At 36.7% G+C, this 10480-nt stretch overlaps 1 protein-coding gene across 1 annotated transcript; it reads left to right on the forward strand.

Moving 5' to 3' along the window:
* Positions 1-3730: 3730 nt before the first annotated feature.
* On the forward strand, positions 3731-4675 carry LOC143678769 (olfactory receptor 10R2-like). The gene has a single exon (XM_077155706.1). It carries the CDS (start codon positions 3734-3736, stop codon positions 4673-4675), a length of 942 nt encoding a protein of 313 aa, XP_077011821.1. The 5' UTR covers positions 3731-3733.
* The last annotated feature ends 5805 nt before the right edge of the window (positions 4676-10480 follow it).

Genomic DNA, 10480 nt, shown 5'->3' on the forward strand with positions numbered 1-10480 from the left:
CCATAGTTTATTATTATGGTTCTATTTGCTAATTGGGGGAATAATGGACAATGTTGAGGACAATGTGGTAATTGGTCCCTATGGAAGAACACATCTCAACTACCAACCACAGCACTGAAACTATGGCTGAAATTTTTCATGATGCCCATTGAGGCCATATCTTAAACTGTCCATGGAGAAAATGTACAGGTGATATTGTTTGGTTGAGTAATCCACAGGGTTTTCTTATACTGATCTGATCCAGGGAGTTACTGAAATACGAAAGAAGAACCCTGGACATAATGACAGGGTGGATAATTGTCACGATTTCTCTTGGAAACCTTCTCAGATGTGTCCAGGAGGTAAAAGAGTAAGGATACCTGCATGCCACTGGTGGTAGAACCCTGATTTGAAGGAATGTGAAACTTTAATTTTTATTTAGAGATTTTGATATCCTTATTGAGAAGAGGAGTGATAATCTAATCTTTTCATTGTGTGTTAAATTTAAAGATTGTGGGTTTTTCCATCAGCTAGTGATCTGTTTATACTTATCAGTAGTGAAAAATAAAATATGTTTTCAGATGAAAAGGCAGCTGAATATTGGATAATAAGCTAAGGATTGAGAGATCTGTGCCAAGCAGAAGAGAGAGCCATAAGATAATCATTGCTTTTTTCACAGGAAGGAGACATATGAGTGGCAGAAAGTAAAAAAGTAAATATGTATAGAGTACTTACAATGTATAGGGCATACAGGAAGTGCTTTTCACTTAGGAGATGCATCAGATTACACAATGGAATCAGGCTTCTCTAAAATAAAGTAATTAGAATAATTATTAATTCATTAATGAATTATTCATTTGTTTATTCAGCACACATGTATATCTCATTACTTTAAATATTGGATTTCATTCTGAGGATACAAATTAGAATTAAACATGGTCTTAACCTTTGAGCTTCTCAAGTCTACTGGACAGTTGGAGAGGAAAAAGTAGTAGTTTATATGTAACACCTTGAATATTTTCATAAAGACACATAAAACAATCTTTTGCAGTGCCAAGAAAAAACAGCAATTTCTAGGTAGATCGGAGAAAGTTCAACAATTGCTGACTTAAAGAATGTGAAGAATGAGTGGGCTACAGATAAAGGTGAAAGTATAATAGAGGCTGAGACATCCCTATCTTTTCTCTACCTCCTCCTTCTCCTCCTTCTTCTCCTCACTCTCTCATCATGGAGTCTTGAAACACAACAGCATACATAGGGAACATAGGGATTTGTGTTTGCTTTCAGTGTGATTAAAGCTTGGTCATAAAAGAGTTAAAGAATGGGGTAGTTGATGTAGGTAGAGACAGAGCATTAGCTTCCCTAATAAGAAAATTGGTCTTCAACCTATAGATGATGAAGTGTCATTGAGCAGTTCAGTGAATGACCAGTTACTCTTCCCAGTTGTTACACAGAAAATTTCCTTGTTTTCTTTTGTTTTCTAGTCCTCCTTTCTAAACTTCAAAGCTTTTCACTGAATCGTTAATACCATAACGTTCAAGCTCAGGATATTCTCAAATCTTTTAATCAGCATTCTAAACTGTGTTGAGTGAAGTAAAACATTTCTATGGTGATTTTTTTTAAAGCTTTAGCTCCCACACATGTGGCAAGGATGAGCTCGCAAAGGCAGATGGCTAATAGGTTAATAAGGGCAATGGTGTCACCATTGATTAATGTGACCTTTCTTTCTATTTAGGAACTCCAACTTTCTTTGGATACCAAATCACCTTTTACTCTGTGGATGATCTGTAAGAGAGAAAATTTCAAAGAAGGGAGACCAGGAAAGGAGAGAGTTAAAGATATGATGGCTCTGGAAGGATGCTATTGGGATCTTTGTTTTGGCTAAATATTCCCTATTTATGAAGTATAGAGACAAGGCAATGGAAAAGATATAGAAATAGGAGTTAAGTCTCTGCATTCAAGTCCTTTTTCAAAAATTTGTTAAACCTTTTACTACGCAAAAGAGCAAATGATATTAGCAATTCAGTTATTTGTGAAGGAATTACCAGACAACAAAAAATGTTTTTTTTCCAAATTAAAATAAAAGCAGCTCACTACTAAGATAATGGGTGAGACCTGCTGCTGACCAGAAATTAAAATGAGATGGCAGCAATTTTTGATGGATCTTTTGTCTACACATTTAGAGATCATGTCAGAGAGTTTCTTTAACTCAGATTGTTGATTGGAAAGTTAATACTGTGCCCTAAATTAATATTAAGGGAATACGTTTGGAAAATCCATGGAATCTGCCTTGGAGATTTGAAATAACTTAGAGAAGAAGCTGGAATCATTGGTCATTTTTTTTCCAATATTTTCAAGCACCTTTTATATATGAGGCAGTCTTTTATGTGCAATTTCTGATCTCTGGTAGCTTATAATTTGGGAAGACACAAACAAACATAATATTTGTGATAAGAAAACTCAGGGAATGATATAGCATGATTCAGAGTCTATGGAAAGGATTCAATGGGTATGTGTTCTTTTAACTGAGCTTTGGAAGAAGGCTGCAAATTAAAAGCCACAATGGCAGCCAACATGAAGCATGGGCTATTTCCAGATTTAGGAGGCAGTATGCAAACTGTCACGGTTCAAAATTTCTCAAAGCTAAATTAAATGTGGAAGAAGACATAATGGCAATAATGAAAGATAGATTTGGGAAAATAAGAAAGACATAAAATATACTCTGTTTTAACTATTTCATAGGCAACTGAAGGACTTTTAGTTTTGAAGTAAGATCAGAATAGTCCTCTAAAACACAACTCTGTTGCTGGGTGAAGAATGACATCAGGTGAAGGAACAGGTTTGCACAGGAGGTGAGAGAGGGTAGGAATAATTTGATTTATATATATGTAATAAATATATATAGACACACACACATATGATCTAGCATTAACAATAACAACTATTACAAGGAATTAACAACTTAAGGAAAGTATCTGAGCTTCTCTATTCAGCAATTTTCAAACAGGTCGTGGGAACAACAGCTTGTTGAGCTTCCAAATCAGTTATATCAATACTAATGTGAAAATAAATTATTCTAACCATGTGTTTTCTGTAAGTGTAAATCAGATCTACTTTCTGGTGAGAGTTTGTAGAGGAGTCGTAAGGTAGTTCTAAGGCAGTGGCAGTAGTTTCAACCCAAATTAATTTAGTAAAGACTATGGAAATGGGGTATGATTAGTAGCCACTATATCATATAAGGGCATACAATGCAAAGAAAGATAAATGAGTTTTAAACACTGAGAATGATAAATGGATGCTTATCTAGATGGAGAATGTATTAGAAGGAGGTGGGAAGTAGTTTCTCAGACATTAGTATCATGGCTTATTGAATATATGCATCAGTAATATGATAGAATAATTACCACTTCAAGTCATAACAAATGTAGATAAAACAATTTTAGGCATTAGCTTTTCAAAAGATTAAGCAGAGACTACCTAAGTTTACAAGGAGGGAGCATGAAGAATAATTTTTATTTGAGCTAATGATTTTAGATTTGGTTTGAACACTTGTACCCAATTCAGTGGTTTATTAATTGACAGAAAAAGAATATTTGGGGGTGATATTTATAAGGATAATTTCTGGTTAATTTGCAATCTTGCTTTATTTTACATGCCAGTTATTTCCCATTTAAACCACACTGGCACTAGTTACTCAGTCCTAAAGGAGTCACAACTTGATCATATCATCTTAATTCCATGGGATGAACTCTCCATGGCCAATTTTACCTCTGTCACTGAATTCCTACTACTGGGTTTCTCCAGCCTTGGGGAATTACAGCTTGTTCTCTTTGTGATCTTTCTTTCGCTCTATTTGATCATCCTGTGTGGAAACATCACTATCATCTCAGTCATCCTCCTGGATCGCAGCCTCCACACACCCATGTACTTCTTTCTGGGTGTCCTTTCTATCTCAGAGACTTTCTACACAATTGTTATTCTGCCCAAGATGCTTATCAACCTGCTGTCTGTTCTCAGGACACTGTCCTTCATGAGCTGTGCCACCCAGATGTTCTTCTTCCTTGGTTTTGCTGTTACAAATTGCCTCCTTCTGGGAGTAATGGGCTATGATCGCTATGCTGCCATCTGCCAGTCTTTATACTACCACATTCTTATGAATTGGAGGGTATGTGGACAACTGGCAGCTATTTGTATTGTTAGTGGCTTCTTGATATCTCTGATAGGCACAACATTGGTCTTTAGTCTTCCTTTCTGTGGCTCCAACAAGGTCAACCACTACTTTTGTGATATTTCACCCGTCATCCATCTTGCTTGTGGTGAAATCTATATCAATGAACTGGTCATCTTCATTTGTGGGGTCTTGGTGCTTATTGTACCCTTGTTCTTCATCTGCATCTCGTATGGCTTCATTGTCCGCACCATCCTGAGGATCCCTTCAGCTAAAGGCAAGCGAAAAGCCTTCTCGACCTGCATTTCCCACCTCACAGTGGTCATTGTCCACTATGGCTGTGCTTCCTTTGTCTACCTGCGACCCTCAGCCAGATACACATCAGGCAAAGACAGGCTGGTGACGGTGACCTACACTATCATCACCCCGCTGTTGAACCCCATGGTGTACAGCCTCAGGAACAAAGATGTCCAGATGGCCATTTGGAAAATGATTGAGAAGACTGGATTCTCTTCCAAGACTTTATAATTAGTAAATGTGGAAGATGAGTGTGATCTGCCAACTTTCTCTGTGCACAGGTAAACACTATACTTAGGACTAGATGTGTTAGCCTAGATCCTAGGACAGCATGATCAATGTCATCTGACTCCCTTCTTGGGGACATCTTGCCAGAAACCATATTAGGTAGCTGATATTGGTCTGCTCACACAATCCTTTCCCTTTTGCCCAGACCACATAGAACCTTTCCAAAATTAAATTTTTTGGCACCATTTCTTCCCTGTTGCTATATCTTTTCCCAGTAGGGTGGGACTGGAGTTCTTCCACTATGGCACACAAGGTACAAACATAGATAATTTTTCTGCCTCACCCATGTAATGAGACCTGCTGGCTATGGGGGACTGACCAGACCACTGTTAAAGCAGTATCTTCTCTGTATGAGTAAACTTGCTGTACCAGTGTCTGAGTCATGCTTTTGTCGGCAGCCCTGATACTTGCAAACCATGGAGTAGATTGGGATCATAGGACTGCTGTGCTTGGTGAAGGTTTGATTATGCTTTTGCCACCTTCTGCTCAGTGAGACTCTTTCCTTGTGGTGAAACAAACATCTCTTCTGACCAACAGTTTGGAGCAGGGAGCAGATTGCTGACAGTATACATAGTCTCTGCACAGAAACTACCTTCATAATTCATGCATTTGGGGGAAGGAGATGAGTTGGTGAAGAATGCAAGATGACTTACTATCATTTCTGCTAAAAGTGGCACTTTGTTAACTAGTCCGAGAAAATTGTGTAAGACAGACATTTTATATTTATTAAATGTACATATTTACTCAAGTAGTTTTTAAATAAATGAATGAATTAATGAATGAATAAGAAAATAGAAATTATTAGTTGTCTGCTCAACGAACATATTAATTCACTTGGATAGAAAATCTGAACTGATAACTCCACACTTCACCGCTCTCTTGAAAATGAGGGAAATCAAAGTGATAACACTCAGACATAGAAACCATGAAAGAACTCTACCTCGAATGTATAGGATCAGTAGTCAATGGATTGCTTGAATTAAGCTACTTTAGTTAAAGAAATTTCATTTTGTAATCCACTTTCTTACTTTTATATTCTTTAATTGCTATTTTCATGGCTTTTTTGGGGGCAGGGGTGCATGGTCTGGGAATCATGGCATTTTATTACTTTGTTAAATTCAAACTTGATTTGAGTTGAATATATGGGGAAAGGATTTTCCTAGGTTTTAGAGAGAAGAAATTGGAGAAGCTGCTACCCCTAGGGGTCAGTATAGTTAATAAAAGGTGGACCCTTCTGGAGACCAGGGAAAATATTTTGCTGAACAAAACTAATGGTTTATATTGAGGAGGGGTCTCACAGCTTGTGTTTCTTCCCTTTTGAAGTTTAAATCAATAATTACCACATAATCTGAATCAGGTTCTTCTTTTTGGCAGAATTATAAGCAGTTATTAGGATCAATTACTATCCTTATATTATATTTCTTTAGAGTTATTTAAGTGTATATATATATATATAACAGCCTCTACCTGCACTAAATTCTCTTCCAACTCTCTTCTAAAAAGTGTCGAATATAGCTTGCATAACTCAATGAAAGGGTGATCTAAAGTCAATATAATACTGCTGTCAGTAAAAATATGTAGAAATAGGAGTTTGGGTTGAAAGACATTTCAGTATTTCATGTGAAAATAAAATAATACAGTTTGAAAAAATAAAAGGAAGAAATGAAAGAATACCTTAGAAGGAGTAATGCTTAATGGAACCCAAAAGGAAACCCAAGAAGAATCATTAGCAACCACTTCCTGAAAATGAAATAACATGAAGCAACATTTATTAGAAACTTAAATGTCCATGCACTCTGCTAAATCCTCTAGTCCTTATGAAAATCCAATGAGAGAGATATTATTAGTATTTCTATTTTACAGGTGAAAAAGCTGAGGCACAGATGATTAAAAAACATAAATGGCAGAGCTAGTATTGTTACAAGAAAGTTTTCAGACATTTTCATTGTCTAATTGTTATTTGAACTGGACAGTATAAAAAAGATCACCTTAGACATTGTAAGAAATGTAGAAATGTCGCTGAAAATAGATGTCATGTCTCTGAATATTTTGAAGGAAATCAATGAATTGGCTTAATCAGTAAAACATTTTCAACCAAACATAGCCCTTGCGCATCCCTCAATTATTGCCCTTCAATTCAGAGTGGCTCTAACTATCTGCATTTTGCAGGGTAAACACAATCTGTTCTTTCATTCCTGTACTCTTTAGACCAATCCCTGGGATCAGGGCATCAGGTGAACCAATCTAATCCCTCTTGTGTTACAGAATCCTTGTTGCTGGGATTCTTCAGCCTTGGAGAGATCCTGCTCCTTCTCTTTGTTGTTTTTCTGTGCCTATATTTGGTTATCCTGAATGGGAACACCCCCACTGCAATTGTTGTGGTCCTGGATCTCAGCCTCGACAAACACATACTGTTTCCTAGGGATCATCTCCATCTCTGAGACCTGCAACACCTTTGTCATACTGCCCAAAATGCTCCTAAACTTCTTGTCTCTGCCCAGAACAATCTCATTTGTTAGCCGTGCCACTAGCACATCCTTCTTTCTCTTTGTTATCATTAATCGTATGGTACTGCGAGTGATGGGTTATGACTGCTATGCTGCCATCTGCTATCCACATTGTTACTCCATCCTTAGGATAATATTTCATATCTATGGAATCATCCTTCCTGATGATATAGTGATAATTATTGCGATGAAATTGTTATCTTTCATTTTCTTTGCACTTTACTGGCCTCTTACTGCAAGCATTTCCATGTTATTATTTTGATGGGCTTTAGGAGTGCAGTCTTAAACTTGAATTAACTATTAATCAGGTCTTATCACTAAATACATTCCAACATTGCCTAAATAAATATTTTGACTTCTCAGACTGAGTTAAAAAATGATTTTATTCTCTTCAGTGAGGGATAAATAGCACATTGTGAAAGATAATTTAGTATAGAAAGTCCAATTATCACATTTTTCTAGGGTTTAGGAATATGATAATAATAAGCTTTGCAAAAAGATCATGGTAAGATGGAACCAATTAAAAATAAAATTAATCATAAAATCATGAGCTGCCAGTGTTGGAAAGTACTCACAAGTTATCACAATTGCTCTGTCATTGCAGGAAGCCAACCTTCAGTTTTCTAGACTCTGATAAGCCACTGTTAAATATCTCTAAATATTATAACAGTCTACCTTTATTATAATCATCTTCTTGATCTTAGTTGTCATCTCTGGTGATGCATAACATATCTCATCTTTCACTTACACAGCAACCAATCAAATATAGGGTGATTGTAATGTTTCCCTTCCAACACCTCTAACCAAGCTGAAGACACTGATTTTCATTTTGTATCAGAATTCACATATTCTTCAAAATCCTGATCAGCTTTCTCTGAATTCCTCTCTTGCTACTCCACACTTTGTTAATGATCTCTTAAAATGAGTCATCAGGACATGGATGCAATACTCCAGATGAGACAGCCTTCCATTTTCTAGAAATCCAATTTATGTTATTGCAGCCTACATTTTTCTAACTTCCCTTTTAATTCTACCAGACATGTGCTTTTTTCTAATCCCTAGGTCTTTTCACTTAAAACATTTTATGTTATATCTAGCAGATATATAATTATGAAGTGTATTCTGCTTATCTTTAAATTTTCTTCCTTCATATTATCCAGGGTTTTTTTTTTTTTTTTTTGTATCTCATTTATAATATCCAACCATTTGATTGCTTCTCTTACTACTCCATTCTATTTCTTCTGGTGTGAATAGTAAATGGTATTTATATTGATAAAAACTAACAATAGCAGTTGCGTGGGTCTTTTCAAAACCCATGTTGGCATTTTTATTCTTCAGGTGTCCTTGTTAAATTTTTGGCTAGTCCGGCAATCTTTGGCTTGCTCCAGACAGGATAACAGCTTCAGGCTACCTGAGATAGTGTCCTTCCTGTTCATTTTCTACTGTGATTGCTGTACTGACAATGCCCTAGGAACGAATTTTTCTGCACTTTGCTGCAAATCAAGTTAACTTCCTCCAGCATGGAGTCACTGGCTTCCACAGTCTGCTCCAATCTGGTAGGACTCTTTTGCTGATGGAGATAAAGGATGTGGGATAGGAGTAAACCCACGTTAAAATGCCACAGGCCCCTCATTTTCTAAGCTGAAATTCAGTAGTTTTTTAAATTAAATCCTTCTCAATTTGTGATAGGATTTTTTTGTCAATTTTCAGAATTCTGAAGTGTTTCTTTTTAAAAAAATTTTTCCAGTCTTATCATTGCTTTCTTGTGTTTTTTTTGTCAAATAATTTTACTACCAAAACGAAATCAATATTTAAAGCAGTTATCTAGAAAATTCTAGTAAAATACCCGTATTCAAGCAATTCAGGCCAATAGAAGTTGTGATTATTCTGCTTTTTTCTACTTTGGTTTCTGAAAACTACTAGTATCTCACACAAGAACATGTTTGGATAATGACTTGTCAATACAGAAAGTTCTTCAAAGATATGTCCAAAGATAATTCGGTCAGAATGAAAATTGCATTGTATCCTGCCCTGTAAACTAATAAGAACAAAAATATTATTTTATATAGAATTCAGCTAATAAATGCAGAGGAATTATTGTTGCTTTTGGAAACAGAATTTGCTGAGCTACTCACTCCTCGGTTTTGAAATTCTTCTTTAGAGCTCTTAATAAAATATAAAAAATGATACGTACCTAAAATATATTGAGCACTTTGGGGCATATGTATTAAAATTATGACAGTTATGGAAATATGAGATAGAAGGTGATGTTTTTTAGTTTGTTTTGAGTGATCGTTGTAATACAAATTCTTTTAAATACAGAGGCTGTCCAGGAGTCCATCAATCAACAAACTACAAGCCACAGCAAAATCCAGCCTTTTTTATGGACAGCCTGCAGGCTCAATTTAAGTAGGTTAGCAATATGTGTCATGGAGATCAAGCTGGGGTGTTCCTCTCTACCCCTTACACTTGTAGCACCTTCTTCCTTGGCCAGTGGCCATACCTAGCTACTGCCCAGAGCTTCCTGGTCACCACCTACAAATTGGTGATTGCCCAATTGGCAACTTCTAGACCTTGCTTATTAGAATCTCAATTCTGATGTCAATGACTAAGTAGGTCATCGGACATCTGGCCAGCTACCTACATTGAGGTTGCTTGGCTTTTTTGAGAAGAGAAAAGGACGTGCTACAGTTTAAGTGTCACTGGAGCAGAGAATGAAACTATGACTCCTCTTCCTCCGAGCACTTTTCCCAGCCTCTCACCCTTAGGTTGGTCGCCCTTTGTCTCAAAATGTTCCAGCAGCTAGCAACTGGGAACTAACCTGTCCAATGTAAGAATTTGAGAATTTTGCCACGCAAAGGAGGACTCCAAGAGACGTTCTCTCATGCAACACGCAAGGGGTTTATTTTCCACACATGTGTGGGGCTCGCTGAACACGCAGGAACAGAGAGCCCCGAACCTGAGTTTGCAAAAGCTTTTTAAAGGGTAAGATGAGGGGGGTGGGGGTTGAGCATGGGTCACAGGTGCTGTTTGCAAAAAAAAGCAGATAAGGAACAGTTTTACAGCAAGCATTTCTTAACAGTTTTACAACAAGTAATCTTGGCGCCAGGATTGTTTATCTTCAGCCTGATGGGGCCCATAATTCTTTTCTTTATAATTCTTAACTCACACCAAATGCATAGCCGTGAATATAAAATGACACAAATGCTTTTGCTGGATATTTCAGAAGCTAAAATATACG

This window comes from Tamandua tetradactyla, chromosome 4 (assembly GCF_023851605.1).
Source record: "Tamandua tetradactyla isolate mTamTet1 chromosome 4, mTamTet1.pri, whole genome shotgun sequence".
Lineage (NCBI taxonomy): Eukaryota > Metazoa > Chordata > Mammalia > Pilosa > Myrmecophagidae > Tamandua > Tamandua tetradactyla.